This window comes from Cryptotermes secundus, unplaced genomic scaffold, assembly GCF_002891405.2.
Source record: "Cryptotermes secundus unplaced genomic scaffold, Csec_1.0 scaffold947, whole genome shotgun sequence".
Taxonomy (NCBI): domain Eukaryota; kingdom Metazoa; phylum Arthropoda; class Insecta; order Blattodea; family Kalotermitidae; genus Cryptotermes; species Cryptotermes secundus.
Window position 1 is genome coordinate 181,574 of NW_019734978.1, and position 25,168 is coordinate 206,741.

The window sequence follows — 25,168 nt, forward strand, 5'->3', positions numbered from 1 at the left end:
CCGACATATTTACACGTCGATATGTTCCATCAGTGACGGATCACGCGCAACCTCTGGAACACGTGTGCTGGCATTAAGGTTACGCGTCTCAGTGCAGAATTGCTGCATAGGTAAGAGCTGCGTACGGCCGTGTTAATACCGCGATACGAGTTCACCCAAGGTCGGCACGGCTTCGCTTCGGGTCACTTTTATACAATCAAAATATGTTTTGTTGTTACAGCAAACCGCTTACATCGTCACTTGCAGCATTCTTCGGAAGGGCGGTTTGATTTTTACGCATGTCTCATGTTACCAAGCGGTAACACTTCGGACTTCTATTTGGAAGCTCCCGGCTCGAATCTTGGCGGGACCCCCATCCCAAGTTTTTTCAGTTTTCCCCGACCCTTCAGGTATATGCCGGGACAGCACCTCAAATTATACCAGGACCACTTCCTTCCTCATCCATACCCATTTATTATTCACCAATTATGGTACCCTTTGACCTACACAGTCTGAGTTATTGACATCGTCGTTTGAAACCAAGCACAAAATCTGCCCCTGTGCTAACACCTGTCCTACAATGAGAGCGAGTGGTCGGCTTCTTTCCTTTTATCCGCGGGAAGCTCCCGGCACCCAGGGCTCTTGGCGGGCGACGCATGTTAGCCAGGATCTTTGCAAGCACTATTCCGCTAAACGAACGCTGTAAGCTTGCCACCGCACTCGGAATGAAGGTGTGACAACAGTGCTACATTCTTCCGCCCGAGCTTGGGCTCGCTCGCCACATTACGCACAGGTGGGGTCAGATTATAGTCAATCGTCCAATTTATTATATATTGCAATCGTAATGACTATGCAATAAAGCCTAAGACTGTAAGCAAAGGCATTCTTCGCCCATATGTGCGGATGTCATCTTCACGTATCTCGAAGAGTGGCGGCCCCAGTGGCTGGGGAGACGAGGATCTTCAACTGTGTCGCCAAGCAATGTAAATAAGCACAGGCCCACTGCCGTCGGTTACTCAGCACTGGATGCAAGATGACGCTAAGTAAAACGCAGGACAGTTTTGCGGGGAGAGCACTGAGACCCGCGCCACCTGTGGTAGGCAGGCAGATTATGCTACACTGCCGACCAACTGTTCCTCGCTTTAAAGTGACACTAACTTCCTGCTTAATTATCGCTGCTGTCGGTAACTGAACGACTAGCGAACAGTGACGGAAGAAGAATCTGAGGCGCTGTTTTGGAATTTTCCAAGGAATCGAAAAAATCACAGAAACGTTAGTTCAGGTTAGTCGGTGGCCCGCCTCAGATTCGAACCGAGCACCTCTTGCAAACAAATCAAAGGCCATTGCTCTTAAGCCAACTCGTTTGGTCTTTAATACGTACAGACAATACGTTATAACACCAACGGGCTTTACTAATTCGATTTTACTCTTTTACATATGAGTATACTGAAGCTTGGCCGAGCACAGTGGCCGCGCGGTCTAAGGGCGGGCACTCACTACAGCGCTGCACGTGCAACGCAACGGTTGCTGCAACCACGCAAGATGTGTACGTTCACCAAGGGCGGGCACTCACTACAGCGCTGCAACGTGCAACGCAACGGTTGCTGCAACCACGCAAGATGTGTACGTTCACCAAGGGCGGGCACTCACTACAGCGCTGCAACGTGCAACGCAACGGTTGCTGCAACCACGCAAGATGTGTACGTTCACCAAGGGCGGGCACTCACTACAGCGCTGCAACGTGCAACGCAACGGTTGCTGCAACCACGTAAGATGTGTACGTTCACTGAACCTAAACTCGAACACCAGTTGCTCCGCAGAGTTCGTAGTGAAGACATGAGTTACGAAATGGAACACACTGGGCGCCGCTTTGTGTTCGCCAGAATACCGACAGCCACAGCGCGCCTCACTGCCAACTGTTACAGGAACCGTTGCGTTGCATGTTGCAGCGTTATAGAGCGTACCCGCCCTAAGGCATGACCGTCTACGGCCGCTCGAACGCTGGGGTCGTGGATTCGAATTCCACATGAGGCATGGATGTCTGCGTTTATTCTGTGTTGTTCTGTGCGTAGGTAGCGGCCTTGCGACGGACGGATCCCCAGTCCAAGGACTCCTACCGACTATGTATAGAATAAGAAACTGAAAAAGGAATGGTCAAGGTTCACAAGGAGTGCAGAGCCATAGACAGACAGGCAGATATATAGACAGAGAGATCCTGAAGCTTTATTTACGTTAAAAATATGCGTTATTCCGAAGATTAAAGAGATCCTATGTTCCACAGACTTACAACTTATTTATTGGGCCGTCACAACACAACAATCAAAGAACTTCAGGTACAACGCCCAGATACAGTTCACTACATGTTTCGGCCACTAGAGACCATCCTCAGGTGAATACACTTCAACAAACATACACCACTGAACTGCAGCACGTAAAGTCCGATACAGTGTCGTAAATCATTTAAGATAATTATAACAATATAAAACATAGGTTATTCAAAACCAATAAAAGTCTTATATAAAAAACAAAATTAAAACCTGACTGATGTTTTACAACATCAAATCAGTCTTTGGTTCCACCTCACATACGCATCCGTCGACAAACAGCAAATTACGATGTTTCATTGTAAAATTGTAAGGGAGGCTCAACAATTGATGGAACAGTTGGAGCCTCGTCGTGCAGAGAATTGTACGTAATGTATGTGAGGTGGAACCAGCGACTGATTTGATATTATAAAACATCAATCAGGTTTTAATTTTGTTTTTTATATAAGACTTTTATTGGTTTTGAATAACCTATGTTTTATATTCTTATTATAATTGTCTTAAATGATTTACGATACTGTATCGGACTTTACGTGCTGCAGTTCAGTGGTGTGTGTTTGTTGAAGTGTATTCACCTGAGGATGGCCACTAGTGGCCGAAACATGTAGTGAACTGTATCTGGGCGTTGTCCCTGATGTCCTTTGATTGTTGTGTTGAGACGGCCCAATAAATAAGTTGTATGTATTGTAACACAGCAGGATGCACGAAATGAAAAGTATTCCAGACTTAATACTGATGTAGCACAAATATCCTTAACAATCTGTATAGATCGGCAACTCACGCTGGAAGACAAGAAGTTCTGCGAAGAATATGACTCGTACCCGAACAAAGAACGTGTCCCATTTGGTAAGCTGAGATTATGTAGGAGTAACCTTCAAAGAAAATTTCGTGACGTGACCATGCTGGTAGTGTTTAAGGAATACATGTTTCAAACAAAACTTGTAAACATGTGAATACGACACACATCAATGCAATGACTCAGGGGTTCGTCAGGTCCTCCTCTGTCACCACTGCCGAACTTCGCGGGAAAACAGCCGCCTTCTCCAAGTAACAACAAAAACTGCATTCACATGACGGCCGAAATCGTTCTGAACGAACTTCTAGTAATTAGATAATGAATAAAATGTCCATACAAATACAAATCACTTACTGAACTTCAGGTTATCCGGTATCTAAACGTCTGAAATTCTCATCCAACCGGTAAACATTTCAGTCAAGAATTACAGATTTAAAACATATACTCGTAGGAAAGTTATTTTAAAGAACACCAGAGAACGACAGCAACCTCTTGCACGCGTTTCCTCTTGCAAATTAGAGCGTGTGGACCCACCAGTTCTTATCAGCCTTACTTACTCATGGAGCTGAGCCCTTCTGGAGGAGCCGTCAATTCTGCAGCTACTCAAGAAATTCCCAGCATTTTACGGAACCCGAAAGTTCATTACCGTGTTCAGAAGAGCCCTCCACTGGTCCCTATCCTGAGCCAGATCAATCCAATCCATAACATACCATCCCATCTCTCTAAGATCCAATTTAATATTGTCCACCCACCTACGCCTTGGTCTTCCCTGTGGTCTCTTTCCTTCTGGCTTTCCCACCAATATCCTATACACATTCCTTGTCTCCCCATTTGTGCTACATGCTCCGCCCACCTCATCCTCCTTGACTTATTCATTCTATTTATACTTGGAGAAGAGTACAAGTTATGATGCTCCTCATTATGCAGTTTTCTCCAACCTCCTGTCACTTCATCTCTCTTCGGTCCAAATATTCTCCTCAACACCCTGTTCTCAAACATCCTCAGATTATGTTCCTCCCTTAATGTCAGAGACCAAGTTTCACGACCATACAGAACCACAGGCAAAATTATACTTTTGTATATTCTAATTTGTATGCTTTTGGACAGCTGACGGAAAGACAAAAGGTTCTGGACTGAATGGTAGCAAACATTACCCGAGTTCAATCTCCTCTTAATTTCCTCCTGAATCAGGTTCCGATCTGTTATCGTTGTTCCCAAATATCTGAACTGTGCCACATTTTCAAAATATGTTTCCTATCTTTATGTCATGATTTTGCCCTGCATTTTGGTGATGAGACAGCAACATATACTTAGTTTTCTCTGTGTTTACTTCTAGACCAACCTCTTTACTTGCCTCAATTAAAGTTTGTGTGTTTTTCTTTATGGTATCTACATTATAACCGAGTAGATTCACATCATCGGCATAGACCAACAACTGATGAGTCCCATTTAATTTCAGTCCCACCTGGCTTCCCTGGACCTTCCTAATGGCATATTCTAAAGCAAAGTTGAAAAGGAGTGGCGATAAAGCATTTCCTTGTCTTAAACCATTCTAGATAGGAAATCTATCAGACAAATGTTTACCTACACAGACTTTACTATACGTTTCGTTTAAACACATTTTAATCAACCTAACTAGTTTCACGGGTATCCCAAACTCTATCAGAATATTGTACAATACTTCTCTCCTAACTGAATCATAGGCTTTCTTGAAGTCTATGAATAGCTGATGTACTCGTACTGTCTCATTGTACTCCCATTTTTTCTTCAATATCTGATGAATGCAAAAGATCTGATTCATATCAGCCTTACAGTCTGGAAACCGATTTAAGAGGCTTAACACATGTCTCACATAGTAATATCCCCCAGTCAGGAAATTTCCAGACTTCTTCCCAGAAACCACCCGAAGCCAATATTAGTGGGCACGTTCTGTCATGACATACACACATATCGAGTTAGCGATGAAAAGACCTCAAACAACTTTACACGATTACATAACAAGTCGCTAAATATTATAGTTTATCGAATACTGGTTTAATCACTTAACTGCATACCATTAGCAGAAGGTGGTTCAAATATGACCCGGACTGATTTGTGTGTAAACAAGCCCTGCGCAACAGCTGTGCGACCTTGAGAGAGTGAAGCCACAACCTCCCCCCTGTTCGGGTTAGAACCTGTTCAGCCCCGTCTGGGAGTTGCCAGAGTGATGAGCGAACAGAAGGTACCGCGGAGCGTGGAACAACGCATTGTGATCAAATTCCTCGTTGGAGAAAACGTCCCCGTCCGTTGAAATTCACCACAGACTCCAACAACAGTATGGGGAAGAGTGTCTCTCGCGGACCCGTGTGTTTGAGTGGTGTAAGTGCTTCAGAGAGGGCAGAGAGCGCGTGGAGAATGAACCGCATGATCGTCGGCCGCAAACATCCGTCACCAAGCCAAACATTGAGCTTGCAGACGCATTTATTCGTGAGAATAGGCGCATCACTATCAAGGAACTTGGAGTAATGCTGTCCATCAGTGTTGGTAGTGTAGAAGACATCGTGAATACCACCTGCACTATCGCAAGGTGAATGCACGGTGGGTACCGTGCACTTTGACGGACGTGAACAAAATGGTGCGCATGCAAGTTGCCAGTCATCTCCTACAGCAGTTTGAAGACGAAGGTGATGCCTTTTTGAAGTCTGTAGGGACCACCGATGAAACGTGGGTGCACTACGTCATTCCCGAGTCCCAGCAGTCATCACGCGAGTGGCGGCATACCAGTTCTCCCAAACCCAAGAGAGCGCTGAGGAGCCGTTTGGCAGGAAAAGTGATGACAACGTTCTTCTGGGACTGGCAGGGGGTTATCCATGTAGACTTCCTGACAGATGCTAAAACAGTCAATGCAGCTTATTACTCAGACCTCCTGGCAACAGACGCGAAGGAAAAGTTCCGATCCAAGCGGAGGACAGGTGGAAAGCGGGTAGCCTTCCTTCAAGACAATGCACACCCCCATACGGCCAAAACAACCATATAGTCCTGATTTGGCCCCAAGTGATTTCTACCCGTTCGGAAGGCTCAAATCAGACTTGCAAGGCATGCGGTTTGTGGACAATGATGCCGTCATCCAGACTGTTCGGGAGTGGATACGCCGCCAACCACAGGCCTTTTTTTAAAAGGGCATCAGGATACTTCCAGAACGTTGGAAAAAAGTGTTGACTTCGGAGGGGAGTACGTTGAAGACTGACATGTGCAAGTAACTGTTCGGCAATTATGTTTCTTAAAAGAAAAATCAGTCCCGGTCATATTTGAACCACTTTGTACGCTGGGGCTGGTGTAAAGCTACAGAAACGAATCTTATGTCAACATTCTGAGGCCTACTGTAACAAAATGAACTTGTAAATACTATAACAAGGGTTCATTTGAAGAAAAAATAGCTGGTCGTTGGGTCAAGGGGTTCACGCTAAGAAGAACTGACTGGAGGTAAACCGGCAGTCATGAAGTAACTCTGACTCTGGGGCCGCGCCATAGCTCAATCGGTTAGCCGCTGGCTTTCCACCGCGGCGGCCCGGGTTCGATCAAGTGAAATTTGTGGTGGACAAAGTGGCGCTGGGGCAGGTTTTCTCCAAGTACTTCGGTTTCCCCTGCCAATCTTCATTCCACCAACTGCTCCACAATCATCCTCACCTATCATCTGGGGCTGGTATAATAGTCTGGAAGTGGCCGCAGTGAAAGGGACTTAGTCCCACCCCACTAGCAATAACAAAAACTCTTGACTCTGGGAACATAGAAACCAATGAAGATAAGATTGAGGCCACCTACTTTTCTCAGACTTAGGCCTCCTGAGGCTCATCTTAAACTGAATGAGAGGAATATCTCCTTCAATGATATAAAGTATATCGGTGTAATCTTCGATAAGAGGATAACATGAAGAAATGACTAAAGTCAATGCATTCAGAGTATTCATAGAATCTACTCCCAATTTAAAAATGGCCGTTTAAGTGCTAACATTAAACTAACCCTTCATAAGACACTGATCAGATGAGTAATGACTTATTCTTGTCTCGCCGAGGTATTAACAGACATATCTACCTCTTAAAAATAGCAGCGTCTACAAAACAAGTTTCTCCCCATCACTAGAAAGTTTTCCAAGGTGTACATCGGTTCGCGATTTGCATACCGCTTTCAGCCTTCCGTATGTATAAGATTATATAACAAAATTGTGCAGGCGACAAGAAGTCATACAAAATCCTAAGAATGAACATGTTCGCAGCATAGGACAAGGCGAAGCCAGATATAAAATATAAGAGGCTTAAACTTGGCGCTGGTCAAACTTACGACCGTTCAAGTGACTAGGGTGCCGTTGTAGGTAAGAGAGGCATCATCTGCTCTGCAACGCCTGTAGTGACAGATGACTTGTGTGTAGTGCAAAAGCAAGAACTATTCAGTAACATGCTCTATGTGTGATGAGTAGACTTGCCAAAGGCCAAGTACATTCGTAAGAAACAATCCCACTTTCTCATCAGTACATGTACAATTATAGAATTGTAAATAAGTCACAAAATGCACCGTAACCAATTAAGAGACGAGAATTGAATAATCGACAAGTACAAAGTACTGGAACAAAAGCAAACGCTGGTAACATATACAGAGGGAGAGTCAGACCCCAAGCCGACAAAACGAAAGCAGTGCATCGTTTTACTATGGGATGTAACCACAGCAACTACGAAATGGTTAAGCCATAAGGTTGGGGTTTTCTCTATTCCTAGTGGGGTGGGACTACGTCCCTTGTACTGCGGCCACTTCGGGCCTATTNACCTCCATAAAGCACTAATTAGATCAGTTGCCCCGACTGGGAACTTGCTGCACCGTTTGCAAAACAAGATTATCCGAACCACTGGTAAATTTCCACAGTTGCAAATGGCTTTGCATGCAACTTGTATTTATGATTACATACCGAAACTGCGCAAGCAAAAAGCAGAAGTCAAACAAAATCACGAAAATGCAAACGTTCGGGACACCGGAAAAAGCGAAGCCCGACACACAAAATACAACAGGCTTAATCTTTGCGGCGGTCAAGCGTACGACCGTTCCAGTGACTAGGCAGCCGTTGTAACATAAGCTACATGAGTTAGGGCATGACCTGCTATGCCGGGCCTCGTACGTATATATTGTACATACATATATAGTAGACTTAAAAGTAAAATTGTAAATATTAGGTGTCCATAAGAAAACACTCATGACAACTAAGTTGTATGTCGACATGTACAATTATAGAATTGTAAATAAGTCACAAAATGCACCGTAACCAATTAAGAGACGAGAATTGAATAATCGACAAGTACAAAGTACTGGAACAAAAGCAAACGCTGGTAACATATACAGAGGGAGAGTCAGACCCCAAGCCGACAAAACGAAAGCAGTGCATCGTTTTACTATGGGATGTAACCACAGCAACTACGAAATGGTTAAGCCATAAGGTTGGGGTTTTCTCTATTCCTAGTGGGGTGGGACTACGTCCCTTGTACTGCGGCCACTTCGGGCCTATTGTAACAGCCCCAGATGATAGGTGAGGGTGATTGTGGAGCAATTGGTGGAATGAAGGTGGGCAGGGGAAACTGAAGTACTCGGAGAAAACCTGCCGCAGCGCCACTTTGTCCACCGCAAATCCCACTTGACCAGACCTGGGATCGAACCCGGGCCGCTGTGGTGGGAAGCCTGCGGCTAACCGCTTGAGCTATGGCGTTAGGTTGTGGGTTACTTTACATTCTGTTCTTAGGTCAACTACTTATCCCACAGATTTATCGTGTTCCGTGTTACAGCACTTCACCGGGAATACATCCTAAAGTACTCGAGTATCAATACGTTAAACTGTACTTGCTCTTACAGTGCACGCCAGTATTCGCTTGGTACAGGACGTCACCCGTGCCATCTGTTCCATTTAGGCTGGGGCCACACGAGCGCACGAAGTACGTCCGTTGCACCGAACGTACATTATGACGGACGTTGCTGAGGACACCACACAGTTGTAGAATGCGGTGCGAAGTTTTTTGTCTGCAATGGAGCCAGAAGAAAGAGTAGGGTTTGCCTCTCTTGTTCATTTCTACAACGGACGCATTTTGTGCGCTCGTGTGGCCCCAGCCTAAGGCTGAGTCAGTCAGAGTACCGAAGTCTACAAGCAGCTCCGTAGATTCGGCGACTGTGTACGACAACGGGGTAATTTTATCTCTGATGGAAATTATCAGAAAACTTAGTTCGTCAAGCCAGTCAGTTTTTCATAAGGAATCTAAACGCTGACTTGTTCTGGAGACCGATTCACGCTGCTTTATCTGTAAAGGTCCCTATCATTCAGTGCAAGAACTGAAACCTCCTGGGGCGGTACAACTCTTCTTGCACATGAGACTCCGTGGCGGCGACTGGTTCCCACATTTAATGAAACTCAAGTTGTCGGGAATTACCAAATATTTTGTGCTGGCTTTCCGTCTGAAACCGAGCCAAAAGCGTGGCAGTTTCTTGTGTCATCACGGTTTTCTTATTTGTATCTTCAATAGTTCTGTATAAAGTCGAGAAATTCCAAGCTTTGGCGTCTGGCAAATCAAAAGTGCAACCAGAGGGGAATATTACTGCAGCACGCGCCTCTCTTTGTGACGCGCGTACTGTGAGCTTAGCTTCATGCACGAATGGAAACTGGACTCGGCTTAGACCAGACAAGCATATCGCTTCCCTCTGGAAATGTTGAACTGCGTACTGTCCGAGGAAATGTGTCTCTAATTTCCACACGCCTATGCACGAAGAAGCAAAAACGGACAGTACAGTATACGTGTATGTGTAGATAACATCTTCCTACGCTCGCGGGTCCTCCTATCCAGCGTTTCTCTCACTCGGATGGGTTTCGAGAACAGTATATGATACAGGCTGCTACCGCACAATACGTATCCGACACGGAGACTGGTACCCATGGATGTTATTACGGCTAGAAACACGTGACACTATTGATATTAAAACCGTCCGAACACTAGCGACAAAATTCCATGCTTCCGTGAAGAACCCCCACTGTTTTGATTGGCTCGAACTGTCAAAACAATATTTTCAGACATTTTTTAGCAGAACTGTGTTATTTTGTTTCGTATGTTCACGGGAACTTATTAATTACGTTTTCAGATATCTAAGAAACTGCAGGACAGGTTATTTTCAATGAAAACGAAATCCAGGGATGGGAAACTTTTAAAGAGAACTGTTTGATTAGATAATGCGGGATTTCAATCAAGTCGATTTGTCTTAGAAGTTTTGCGGTCGAAGTTAAATGCAACATTTCGGAATTATGGAAAATGCCGGGCAAATTGTTTTCCAACTGCCGCACACAATGCAGATATCTAACCCTGAAGAAGGCAAATGAAACGGCTGTTGAAACGCTGAAAACATTTTAAGCGGAGTATTCCCAAAAGTCGAAGCCGCCGACTGCAGAATTCCAAATAGCAAGCAAAACGTAGTCTTCCAAACATAAAACTGTTATAATAAAGCCAACACCTGTCAACGTAATGAACAATTATCAGTACCGATAAAATGAGAGGGTGCTGTCAATGGAATGAAGCAGTTCTGCGACTCCCTGGAACACTGCAATCACGAAAGCAGCAGAATATCCGAAGCAATCTTTTCGTAAGTTGCAAAGTAACTAAACATGTGATGCTCTTCCGACAGTTTCGGAAATGAATGACCGAGCGACGCTTGTCGGCGAATAGTGTCACGTGGTCAGCGTAACGAATCACCACGGCCGTTAATTTCGGTTCTTCTAGACCAGAGCCGCTATTTCCTTGAAAGAGCTCCTCAATTATTCTCACGAGGCTGAGTGGAGCCCGTTCCAGACCCACTACTTCTCAGAAAATCTGGTAGTGCCGGGAATCGAATCCGGACCTCTGGATCTGTGGCCAGGACTGGCCTCTAGACCACAGAGGCAGTCGACTGATGCCTAAGAGAGATTCGTGGGTCATTAACAGCGCCACTGTGCTACAGAGCGTCGAACGAGACGTAAAGAGTCATGAATGAAAAAAGGAAGGAGTGAGAGAAGTGGCCTTAGGCTGATATCACCATCCTGAAGTTTGTTTGGAAGCGTTGGTCAAAGCCACGAAAACCTGTACTGTGAGAAGGCGGTCTGACTGAATACCCCCCACGCGTTGGTTAGAGCGCTGTCATGCAGAGTACGTGCGATGTGGGAGAAAGCGTCCGTGGGAAGACTCTGATGGATTCTGCGGCAACAGATTCGAAGAGAAGACCTCCCAAATAGTAGTTCCACTACTCTTCTCCGTAATTAGTAAATATTTTATACATTTTTCTTATGCTCTGCTTGTTCGTAGTGTTTAAACTAGTACACATATGGACCTTTTGAAAATTCAAAGCGTCAGTCTTGGGTCCTAACAACTATTGACGGTATTCAGGAACGCATTATTATGAATTCCTTCACGTCTGTAATCCAACTGCGCACATGTTGATACGTATGTCGCGCAAATCAGCACATACAACTGCCGTTTAAGACTGCGTACATCAGTCATTTGCCGAGAAGAACACAGGCTTCTTCAAGGAAAGATATCTAAGACTTCATTACATACTGCCTGCCACAATGAGCCGGGATAACGATTAAGGGACGGGCTGGACAAAGGGGGTTTGATCCCCGGCAGGGTAAGAGAGTCCTATCTTCTCCACAGCGTCCAGACCGGCTCTGTGGCCCATGGGTATAGGGAGCCCTATCCCCGTGGGTAATGAGAAAGGTGCGTCCAGCTGACCACTCATCTCCATTTCGTGCCGAGTTCAAAAATGACGGAGCTAGACCTCAACTCCCCCTACACCTTCATGGCATAATACTCAATTACATAAGCAAGTACAGGATTAACTTCCCTTTTTACTGCCTATCAGAAGTTTCAAGATAACTGGCGACGTTGTGACGTAAAGGCCCTAATATCGTGACGGCAATTAAACCGAGAATCCTATGGGCGGGTCTTACGGAACGCACACAGGGCCGCGCCATAGCTCAAGCGGTTAGTCGCTGGCTTCCCGATCCCGGGTCTCGTCAAGTGGGATTTGTGGTGGACAAAGTGGCGCTGGGGCAGGTTTTCTCCGAGTATTTCGGTTTCCCTTGTCAGCCTTCGTTCCACCAACTGCTCCACGATCACCTTCACCTATCATCTGGGGCTGGTACAATAGGCCAGAAGTGGTCGCAGTACAAGGGACTTAATCCCACCCCACTAGCAATAAAAAACTTACGGAACGCACACACAATTTTGGCGAGAAAACCACACTGCAAGAGACCAGTGGGGGACCTATGCTTGGACAGGTGGATATCGAGATGGATTTTACAGAGAAAGAGTGTAGTCGTATTGGCCTGAACTGGAGTGGCTTACGATCAAAGGCGGGTTTCTATATAACTCCAGTGGTATTAATCTTTTTATCTTTTTTGGGGGGGGGGACCAGTGGGACTCAGATGCAGAAGACCAACAATCACTGAAGCAGAGTACCAATTTCTTGAACGATGAGTACCCAAGACTCTGACATATCCTATGATTGTGAGGCCACAGCTCATCTAAGATTTCGTCACTTGGGCCAGTTCTTTATGGAACCTAGTGACTACTGTGACGCCCCCATAAATAGGGCCCTGCATCTCATTCAAAGTGTTGGATTAAAAGGGAAGCACAATGGATCATTGTTGGTCGCGGTGCAGGGACCGGATTGTGGCCTACACCTCATACATATATATACGCCTAAGATTATGAGGTGAGACTCAAATACTGCAGCAGTTATAGTGTAAGTACCACAATTAACGACAAATTCTGTCGAAAACTTCCAATGTAGGCTCCACTACCAAATTTGATAGAAATCTGTTCAGTGGCGGGTACAGGTATAACATTTAAAGGCGCGTCCACATTACTCGTGCTCGTGTGACTCGCTATGCTCGCGAGTAATGTGGACGATATGACAAGTCACGAGACAAGCAAATATTTAATTTTTAATTTAAAAATTATAGCCAATAAATTAAAACACTACAGCCTATACACACTACGAGTAAATATACGGATCCTCACGCGCCGAACCCTGGCGAGCAACTGAAGTAGTGTGGACGCGCCTTTACGGACATTCAACCTGAAACTTCAATACCGGTTATGGTGGGCGTGTTTAAACCGAATATGGATACAGCGTATTGGAGCTCTGACGACAGAATACGCCAAATTACATTATAAAATCACTATATTTCTAACCCATGCTTGCCTCTGTAAACTGAATACCAGTACTTTCGCTGCATTTCGTATACTAGAAATAACAAAAGTTCTAGCGTTGATCTCCTACTTTCCTTTGATACATGAGCCACACAGAAAAAGATGCATCCAACAATTCGTCTATTGTTGCATGTGTATCCGTTGCCTAACAAGATATGCAGACACAGACTGACGGAGAGATGGGCTGAGGTGCCATGAGACACAAACCAAGTTTCATAAAGACTGGTTCAGGCATTCAGGAGCTGATGCAGAGGGGGAACACAAACAGGAAGACAAATGACGATAGCGGAGGCCACTGGCCACCTGAAACGCACGTGACGACTTACCGCCGACTGCTGCTGCTGGGACGGACTTGTTATGGCTGAGGCATCTCCATTAACTTGGGTGGTGACCAGGCTTCCTTGTTGCTGGTCGAACTGCCTCTGGCGATGGGCCAGTCTGTCGAGACTCGCTAGTCTGAAGGACGAGGATCCTCCAGTGTACTTTGGTAGTGTGGGCGGAGGCACAGCTCTGGGAACAGCCTTTTCGCCCGTAGAGGAGCGGAGTAGACTGGAGCTGCTGGTGTACATGTAGGATCCTGGAGTTGCGGCGGCCGAAATCGTTGTACCACCGCCCCCTCGAGGGGCTGGTGTAGATATTCCGCCGCAGCTGCCGTTACTTGTCACCACAGAGGTGTTACTGCCGGTGTTCTGCATCATACCACTTATAACCCTCTACACCAATCTTACATGCACACTCCAGTCACTTCTGCTTTCAACGTTCCACAGAAGAGCTGCTACACCTGTACATGACGGAATTTCATTTCCGAAGGATGTGACCGCGATAACCTAATACAGAAAACTAACACGTTACAATCCGCAAGCAGTGATCCCCTGGCGAAGTGTCCATTCACTGTTCAATATACGTGTTTTTCTCAGAAGATGCTGACTGACAGTGCAATCTGTGCGATCTTGTGCACAAGCGGACCAATGAAGTAATAAGCAATCTCAATTCCTGCAAGACTTGGTGGGTAGAAGGTAAAGTCGTCTCTGTGCTTAACTAATTAAGCACTACGCTATGAAGGCGTATTGGAAGAGGATGTATAGATCTACATTTTCCTGAACTTGGCACTAGTTGGAAGTGAGTGGTCAGCTTCACGCCATGGCCGCTTTACTTCCGGGGAAAGAACGCCCGGTACCGAGTGGATAGGAGGTTCGGCGGACCCCAGAGCCGGTCTGGACGATGTGGACAAAATTCTTTGTCCTACCGGGACTCGAAATCCGACCCCTCGGTTGTCCAGCCCGTAGCCAGTCGCTATCCCAGCTCCAGACCTTGTGGGTGGGCCGAAGAATGGATGCGTGTCCCGCTTTCTCACACCCCTGTGCACGAACTGACGATTTGTGACTCACGAAATGTATCGATCACATTTTACTTAAATCAAAGTTCTCTTGCAATCAATGAACGTATAATTTAAATTCTATTTTATAAACGTCAATGCACACTGCGCTACAGGACTACGATGTGATGGAGTTTCATGGTGTGAAGAGTATGTTCTACAAAACTTTTTTGGGACGCACCACATCCCAACTCGTTTCCAATTCTTAAGGAACATCTGACGAACGCAACATTTACAGAGGGGTCCAAAAAATGTACTCACTCTTTGATAGTCAATATCTTTGGAACAAAATGACATGCGCAGAGAGAGTCACTGTATGTGTTCGAAGTGACCACCATCAGCGGCTAAACAGCGTCGATGCCGCCGAACTGTTGAGCGAACTACGGCTGTCGGTGTGTCCGGTGTGATGGCTGCACACGTCGCTTCGATGGTTTCTCGTAGCGCGTTCAGTGTAGCTGGCTTTTGTCGATAAACTTCATCCTTCATGGTTCGCCATAGGTAGACGTCGAGAGGTGTTAGGTCTGGAGACCGTGGTGGGCACTCAATAGCACCTCTTCGACCTAGCCATCGTCTAGGTAGTGTTATTTAAGTACGCCCTGACATCTCGATGGTAGTCAGGTGGAGCACCGTCTTGTTGTTGCTAAAATTTATCATCTCCAAACGGTTCTCGAATGGCAGGCAAAATCATGTCTGAAGCATACCGAGATACACCTGACCAGTTACGGCACCTTCAAAGAAGAAAGGACCAATCAAACCGCGCGATGACAGACCACACCACACATTAACACCCGGTAGATTCACTTCCTTGCCCACGTGAAAGTGTGGATTTACATGAGCCCAATACACACAATTGTGGCAGTTAACAGTATCGTTCATTTTGAATTGCGTCTCGTCCAGGACCACTTCAATACTGCCTTGCGTTGCTCAAAGAACAACCTTTCAGCCATTGTTGCTGTCTTCTGTTTGCAGCGCGCACGCGGCACGACACTCACGTGACGTGTGACCTTCGCCATCTGTTGAGAAAACATTACACTACACTACCGCGCAAGAATTGTAACTACAGTATATGTCATTTTGTTCCAAATATATTGACTATCAAAGAGTGAGTACATTTTCTGGAACCCCTTGTATATACGTACATCCGCGACTCGAGGAAAATTCTACACAACTACATATACATAAAAAGCGATACAAGGAAAAAAGGCGGGTTCATTTACATTCATGCAAACCAACCAATAGCGAGTTCACTCCCTGGTACTTGGACAGTTTATATGAAGTTACGCGGCCGCAGTAGCAGAAATCCAGCGGCCAATATCCGATCTCAGATAGCCCACAACAGTTATGTGTTTGTAGGATTAATAACTTGATCCGGTCACGATGTTACTGTTTCGAACACTGGCTAAACTTCGGAACAGATGCGGCAGTCTCTTCGTATCAATCCCAAATGGCCAATCGCACAACCCATAAACAAATGTAACGAGACCTTGCTGAATTAATTTTCAGACAGCATTTACACCGGGAAGAGGAAACTACTTTTACACAATCTAACAGCGTGAGCAGAGGCGTAACATCAAATTGAAAAGTTCCATCTTCTAGGACATAACTCCGCATAGTCCCCTGAAAGTAAACCGGCGTTTCGGAGGAATATGTCGCCTACATCTTCAGGATCGAAGCAGAGCAAGACACCAGCGTGAAAGCTGGTGACAAGCAGAGCCACTTTTCACGCTGATACCTTGTTCGGCTTTTTCGATCCTGAGATGGAAACGACATATTCCTCCGAAACGCGGGTTGCCTTTCAACGAATTACACGGCGTTATATCTCAGAAGACAGAACTCTTCATAACCACCGCTGTGAGGACCATAAATGCTACATCGTGAACATCTGTTTCAGGATCATTTACACATTACGAGCATTAAGGCTGCCCCAATTAAATACATCGAGGTTCATACCTTTCTTGACCGGTTCACGGCTACCGGTGCACAGCCGGCCGCGAGAAGCATATAAATTTTGCCGCTGCATCTCTACGCCCGATGGCTGATTAAAGTTTGGAATTAAAGGAAGTTAATAAATCTGTGGACCGTTTGACGGCATTATGTTTCACGGCGAGCAGTGCGGTTCATGCGTGGGAATTTGTTTATGATTTGTCAGCAGCGGCCGGCAGTTAGCAGCTCCATTAGCCGTTTGTTCTCAGTTATAATTACAAAGCAGTGTGTTCCGTCACAGCACGGTATACATTAAGAATTTTCTAGAAAGAAATGGCGAAAATTTCAACGTAAATTTCGTGATGAAACAGTTCCCAGCAGGCAAACAATAATAATTTCTGAATAGACTTAGATCAACGGGACTCTTAATAGACAAAAAACAAAATACCAAGCGCCGGGTATTTACTGGGGAAAGTAAGATAACATAGGAGCCAGATTTGAACGCACACCTATAAAATCACTTGAACGTCTAGCTCAAGAGACAGTGTCAGAGTCTAACGAAAAAGGGGCAAACAGAACTGCTGAAGATTACACCCTATAAACAACCGTAATCCACGCCTTGCAGCTGCGCGATCCAGCTAGCAGGGTTCATTTTTGCAGTTGGTTTCTATAGCCTGTCGTCGGTGAGATCGATCGGTAATTGGCATTCTTTTCTGATGAAGCGCCAACTGCACGGATATATAAATAAGCAAAATAATCGATACTGGAATTCACAGAATCCACATCTAACCCAGTGTGTGTCTGGTGTGCTGTAAGTGCAAGGATTGCTGGACTTCAGTTGTTTTAATTAAACAACTGCGAAAGATATGTACATGTCATCTCGGGGAATTCTTTCCCAAGTTAACAGAAGAAGACAGGCTCTATGGGTAGTTTCAGCAAGACTCGGCTGTTGGCCACACTGCACGTTATGTCCGATGTATTGAAGAACAGAATTATCAGCAGTGGTGTCTGGCCAGAACGTTCACCCTCTCTGTCCTTCTGGGGTTGTCCGAAGGACGAAGTTTACAACAGTGACCCCAGAACAAAAGAAGAACTAAGCGAAAATATTCGTAGGGAAATTGCATACATATATCTACAAAGGGTACATCAGAACGTCTTCCGCCGATGAGTGAAATGTGTACGTGTAGAGGGGCAGCATTTTCAACATCTCCTGTGATCTGTGAATTGCAACTACTTCATTCCAAAAGTTATCGGTCAACAGACATATTGATTCATCGGAAAAATTCGTACGCGCCTGGCAGCCGGCAATGCGCCGGTCGCCGTGAAGCGTAGAGACTTGAACCGGTCAACAAAGATAAGAACCCTGTATTCCACAACTCACGTAATCTGTCTCTTCAATTCCTCACGAACGAAACTTTACTTTCTAATATTATTGCAGTCTGAACGAATTAGACCTGTATGAAAGACAAACTGGTCGACTGTTGAGCGAAGCGTCTACCTCCTTTAGTAAACAGCGTTAGACTTATCACTAGCGTCGTGGAAGTTTTGCGAAACGTGCGGCTCTGTGAACATAACTTGTTTATTACAAGGAACTACAGATATTCAGCCTTGTCTCAAATCGTACGGACCTTTGCTCGTTCACACTTCAAGAGTTTATCTAGAACAAACAAAACTTAACAGTCGTAATCCATTCCTTTTAGTGCACAGGAAAGGAAAACCCCAAACCGCAGCCTATGTATCCCGGCCGATTTTCCAGGCATCTCAGTGTCAACACTCATGTTGTCATGACACCAAATGTGATACATTCTAACAAAAACCTGACAATGGATCCTATCCGGAGATAGATCAAATCATTTTACATCTCCACAATCTACACTTCTAGGATTAATATTAATCTCCCGTCTGCATCTCGGTCTGCCAATTGACGCCTTTCTATGGGGTTAAGCAAGAAGTGTATTACTTCTTTCTCTATATATAACGTAAAGTTCGGCTCTTTCATGAAAAGCACTCTCAAGATATTAGTTGAAGCGTACACATTGTGAACTTATTTTCCATACATTCCAAACTAAATACTTTTTAATTAAGCTTCTATGTCTAAAATCACCCGCGTACAGAAATCACTGAGACTACACAGAATACTATGTTTGTTCTTTAGCGAGAATGAATGTCACTATTCGCTGTGGACGAGATTCTGGTTCTGGGGGAGTACTAACAGCTTACATAAATGTCTACATTCAATGCAATTACACTTAATTAAAATAAACACAAATACCCCTAAATTGTCGTAAAGCTAACACAACGGTTCGTGGTATAGCTCAGATAGTCGATTTTATTATTCCAGTCCTACAAATCATGTGTTATGTCTTAGTGACGTACTGCAAGGGGTATAATTATACAGTAACATTCAAATAGACTCGTGGGCTCACGTGCAGGACTCGAACAGAAATCCTAGGAACAAATCCTATTCGGGGCAAAACTTTACTGTTTGAAACTATAATTGTAATAAATTATTGTTATTATTATTATTATTATTATTATTATCATCATCATCATCGACCGACCGAGCGACCGCCGCTTTGTCGGCGAAGTTAATACCAAATTTTGCGGATAGTGGGTGTCGCGTGGTGAGCGCAACGGATCCCCATGGCCATTAATTTCTGTTTTCTATACCGGAGCCGCTACTTTTCGATTCAAGTAGCTCTTCAATCACCCTCACGAGGCTAAGTGGACCCCGTTCCATACCCATTACTTCTCAGAAAGTCTGGTAGCGCCGGGAATCGAGCCCGGACCTCTGGATCTGTAGTCAGGAACTCTGACCACTTGACCACAGAGGCGGTCCACAATTAATCTACACATAAAAGAAATGACTAGTATCCAATGATTCATTAGTTATCGCTATAAAACAGAAAGCCAAATATTACATGCAGCCGCCATGCTGTTAGTGAAGTGCAGCAAATTAAGCAAGCAACAAGGGAGGCCTTTAAAGGTGCACCGTTCACACCACATTTCGTGAAAACTGGTCAACTGATTCAAAAGTTGAAATGGCTGCTCGGTGATAAAATGTGATTCATTATCTTCTTTCCTTGAGAATGAAAAGTCGGCCAAAAATCTGCGTAACCGAACTGAAACGACAAAATTCAAAATGCGATAAAACTAACTCAGGCTTCACACGCAAGAAACCCGGTTATACACTATGGATAGTGAAACACCCATGTCGAGGAATCTTATGTAAAGACTACAAACGCCATTACAACGAAGTGGTAGTCACTTGAGATGCAAACTTTCAAAGCAAGCAGCAACCACGTTTGTTTCTGGCTTGTAGTGGTGCATTAGGTTTGTCACCGGTGACAATGAGACAACGCGACACTAAAGTAAAGTCTGGGGTGGATGATTTCATAGACAGAACTGTGACCAATCTGCAACTGGTTTGCCGCCTCATCGATTGCCACCCTCCTTCCGCCGACAACTGGCGCACGAATTTGTTCAGTGTGCTCTTCAGTAGTCCATTACGACGAGCTCCTTGACTGACGTTTGTTCTGATAGTTTCGAACAGGTACAACCAATACCACACTTTTCGCTACGGCAAAACACTCACCGAACTGTCTTCGATGGACTTATCTCTCACGCCAAACCACCTCAAACAAACTCCGTGGTTTCAGTCCGCAAGCGAACTATACCCACCAAACCAGTGCCAACTTTAGCGGATAGAGGGTGTCGCGTGGTCAGCGCAACGAATCCCCACGGCCTAGGCTTTTTCTTGTATTTACAATTATTTTTTTCTACAATTAAAAAAACCACGCGGCCGTTAATTTCGGTTTTCTAGACCGGAGCCTCTATTTCCTTAAAATATCTCCTCAATTATCCTCATGAGGCTGAGTGGACCCCGTTCCAGACCCACTACTTCTCAAAAATCTGGTTGCTCCGGGAATCGAACCAGGACCTCGTAAGTCTGTAGCCAAAAACTTAGACCACAGAGGCGGTCCGCCAACACACTGCAAGCTACTCTTCTTTAGTGCACGTAGTAAGCGGAGAGGCCATGCTGACGCCATTAGTGGTGAAAGACAACTGAATGCTGAAGGTCAAATAAGTCACAGCAATAGGGAAGTCCGTGCTTCAGGTCGTGTGCGCATTTAGTAGCGTGGCCAGCCGCTAGGAAAAAAATAGACAAAAAGGTGTCAAAAATACCTAAGCCTACACTTTTTACTATGCACCAATATATGTACTTTGTACAAGAAACATTAACAGAAAAATGATAAAATTTTTGGTCAAAATTAAATTCGTGAAACAATTTTTAGTGTATATCGATATACCAACTTTCAGTGAAAATCGCGATTAGTTGAAATACGTGGACGGAAACGAATCCACACTTGCGTGTGCCCTGTATTTACACATATCCTAATGAAACGACGTCAAAGTTCACGCTACTAGTCCTTCTACTACGTATACTAATTTTGTGAGCAAATTCGAGAGGGCAGGAGTGAGGGAGGGGAGTAATTCATCACTTCTGAGCCCAACATCCTAAGGTCCACACACACACACACACAGACAGCAAGCGCGCACACACATGTATAATGGGAACATCAACTTAAGGCAAAGCAACGCTGTCTGTGTGTGTTTGTGTGTGTGTGTGGACCTTAGGATGTTGGGCTCAGAAGTGATGAATTACTCCCCTCCCTCACGCGGTAGCGTAGTGGTTAAGGCACTATGCTACAAGTCGGAAGGTCGCGGGTTCAAATACCGATGAGGTCATTGGATTTTTTTCAATTGACCTAATCCTTCCGGCCGCACTATGGCCCTGGGGTTCACTCAGCCTCTAACAGAAATGAGTACCAGGAATTAAATAAATAATTTTCCTGGGAGTAAAGCGCGGCCGGCGCGTAAGGCTGACAACCTTACCGTCATCTTTGAGCCGACTGTCTAGATAGTGTGGGACCCTTAACGTCTCACAACCCTATGGGCCTTCATGGCCTGTTACAGCAATAGCTTTACTTTTACAACTTAAGGCAGCCAACACATTTTCTTACTGATCTAGTAATTTTTAAAGCAGTGGGTTACAAGATGTGGTACGAACCCAAAGCCATTTACACCCTTAGAAAATAAATGTTCGTGGGCGTATTTTTTGAAGGTCGAACTTCTTGGAAACACAAAATCTTCAGACCTAAACTCTAGTAGGGTCGATGAAGGCGTGCATTATTTCATGTTCCACTGCATCTAGAGCCTAGATGTTAAGTTCATACGTATGTGCCATCCAGCAGTTCGTGGGGATCCCAATATTCCAATCGAAACAGCACAAAGAAGTACAGCGAAATGTATTCAATGTTGCTAACAAAAGGTACAGATTTTCTGAGAAGTGGTGGGTCTGGAACGGGGTCCACCCAACCTTGTGGGGATAATTGAGGAGGTAATTCAAGGAAATGGCGCCTCCGGTCTAGAAAACCGAAATTAACAGGCGTGGGGATCCGTTGGGCTGACCACGAGACACCCTCTATCCGCAAAAGTTGGCACCAAATTCGCCGAAAAGCGGCGGTCGCTGGTTTGATATAGTTCGCCTGCGGACTACAGGCCACGGAGTTTTTTTTTGTTGCTAACAAAAGAGCTTAGCCTCCTAAACAGCCATTCACTAACTTCCGCAGTAAAACTATGTTAAGTTTAATTTTCCTCAAGCAATTATGTAAGAACTAAGAACTGATGAAATATACACGTATGCTACGAAACTGACTTTTGTAAATATGTATTTCCACTGTCTGGAGACGTCGGCCAGGCGTTCGGGCTGTTTCCATTTCACTTCCGATATTCATCTGCGAAGGCTCATAAGACGAAAAGGCACACATAACAGTCACGACTTACGAACGGTTATAAAAAGTAAATACTGTAACCAGTTTTAAGCCATTGCAATTAAAGTCACTGGATTCGGAGGGGGTAAAACAGAAAACCTAAAAACGCCTTTACTCCAGCAACACAGGACCTCAAACTGCATCTTCTGCAGGGCTGTCAAACTATACCCATGTGCTTGCAACATTGGTGACTTTCGCCTCAATGTTTCCGGCCCGCCTTCACTCACTAAAGACTGTATACCCCTTCCTTCGCCGTTGTTTTACATCCCAGAATTTAAACAGAGCAGCCATAAGCTCTTAGCGTCACTCGGGTGTGGTTGTCACGTGGGTGCCGACTAATGGGGACCACATGGCTGCAACAAAACTCACCACACCAAAGCTGGGGGGTTTTACGTGTTAAATGAATATTTAAAGCCGAATCCCACTGGTGTTTCAAAGTTAAAACCGGGTGCTGGCAAAGGAATTAAAAGAAAATACGCAACTAAGAAACGGATCCCCAAACAGAATAGCTTTGCATGATCGCGAAAGAGACGAAGAACCGCGGTCTTCTTAAGTGAAACCTCACCGTTCCTGCCATACTTTGGTTTATCTTTTAAAGAAACGCCCAAACACAATAATCATGATGAAAACCCTGTATTAAAAATGTGGAAAATTATAAGCATCTACGACGGCATTAAAGAAATGAAGCTGGCTTTAAATACAGCCAACGGCTAACCTACCCCTTCCCCGAACATACAACTTCAAGACAGTCATTAAAACCAGACTTAATTTTCACTTGTGAAAAAGAGTGCCTGAATGTCAAAGCATCCACCTTGTTCCATCACAGAAAATATGGTTTTACGCTTACAAACACGCATTAAGAATGCTCGGTACTCTTTACAGAGCATTTAAGTCGAATTTCGACGACGGTCTTTTTCGATGTGACGGCGTGTTGTTAGGATACTATGCAGATGGTGACAGCTTGTTCCCCTAAGAAGTTGGTACGTATCTACAGACTACACGGCGTCATACGCCAGACGACCGCACATTAGTGTTCACCGTAGTGACACTCTGAAATATCCAAGGTGGCTTTGTGAAATGCTAATGGTCTACATGAACGTTAGAAATGTCTCACTGTACGTGGCCGATGCAAAGTTTGTACGCTCGTGGATATAAAACTGGCTATGTAACCAATAATTTCAGTCTCATTATATACTACACACAATCCAGGCGCACTTACGTTTAATGACCATCCCGTTTCAAAATTAATAAACCTTTTTGATTTGTTTCATTCTGGTCCGTCACGCTAACAATTACAAATATAAATCACTCCGTCCAATGTGACCTGCAAGTTTTTTACTACATGAAAACTTAACACCCTTACATGTTTCGGTCTCTGTGGACCATCTTCAGAGGGCAAACATCACTACAAATAGGAAACCACCATCACATAAGTTGTTTTAGACTTAAAGTACGTACACTTATATGCTACAATACATAGTATACAAAATAGACATTTCACATTTCATAAACACAGCAGTTTCCTGGGAATGTAAAGCTTTTTATAAAATTGTATAAAATTACTTGATGATAATTAAAATTTTTTTTGATTGTCAATAATTAATTAATTTTTAATTATCAAGTAATTTTATACAATTTTATAAAAAACTTTACATTCCCAGGAAACTGCTGTGTTTATGAAATGTGAAATGTCTATTTTGTATTATATGTATTGTAGCATATAAGTGTACGTACTTTAAGTCTAAAACAACTTATGTGATGGTGGTTTCCTATTTGTAGTGATGTTTGCCCTCTGAAGATGGTCCACAGAGACCGAAACATGTAAGGGTGTTAAGTTTTCATGTAGTAAAAAACTTACAGGTTACATTGGACGGAGTGATCTACATTTGTTAATAAACCTAATGATGGGTGGCAATCTTCAGGCAAAGGCCGGCAAGGGGATAGCACATCAAAGGGCGCGGAAACTGAAGAAAAAATAACTTCGTATCGCTAAACTAATTTTGTATGATCTTCGTCAATTTCTAACTTCCTTCAGTGACTTTAAGCACACTGGTAGCGAATGGATTTCATATCATACGTCAGTCTGTAATTGCATACCAACCCACAACTGTCAATTATGGCACAAAATAATGAGATAAATGCATGAACAGTGATGGCACGAATCTGAGAAAACCGTAATCAACCGTACGGACGCCGACATGTGAAATATAAATGCCTACCCACTCACTCGCTTTCGGGAACCACTGCAAACACCTACACTATCAACACATACACAATCACGTCAGAATCACTACAATTCACGTTACATATACGAATGCCTGCCCACCGGCAAGGCAAAAGCATCACTTCACGCACACAAACGCTGCTGCAAATCTAGTCAAACAACGAACTACATCTAGCAGGCCTGTGGAGGGTATGACTGATGGGCAAGGCCCTGCAGAACACCAGTGCCTCACAGCGGAGAAATGAGCAACTAACATCACGTCTACCAACACCGACGTGTGTATCGATCGCAACTTGTCGAGCACCCTACGAACGATTACAGTGTTTTAACTGGAACTGGTGGCGGAGTCGCGTCTTGTTCGTTTTAAGTGACAGTCATCAGAGAGTATGTCTGCTGATAAGGAAATCATTCTACTCAGATGCCGCGTAAAAAGAAGTATTTACAGTCGTACTACGTTATTACAGGTTCGTAC

General features: G+C 44.5%; 1 protein-coding gene across 3 annotated transcripts in view; it reads right to left on the reverse strand.

Annotated features, from left to right (window-relative positions):
• Nucleotides 1–24,877, reverse strand: part of LOC111869154 (septin-7) — a 113,224-nt gene extending 88,347 nt beyond the window's left edge. For 2 of the 3 annotated variants that reach the window (XM_023860415.2, XM_033753302.1), the window contains exons 1-2: nt 24,700–24,876; nt 13,667–14,167 (exon numbers count right to left, since the gene is read on the reverse strand). In XM_023860415.2, the coding sequence (XP_023716183.1) occupies nt 13,667–14,038 (372 nt within the window). In that variant the 5' untranslated portion in view covers nt 14,039–14,167; nt 24,700–24,876. Of the gene's footprint in view, nt 1–13,666; nt 14,168–24,699 lie in introns of all 3 variants that reach the window. The other variant, XM_023860411.2, reaches the window with a different exon arrangement.
• Between the last annotated feature and the right edge of the window lie 291 nt (nt 24,878–25,168).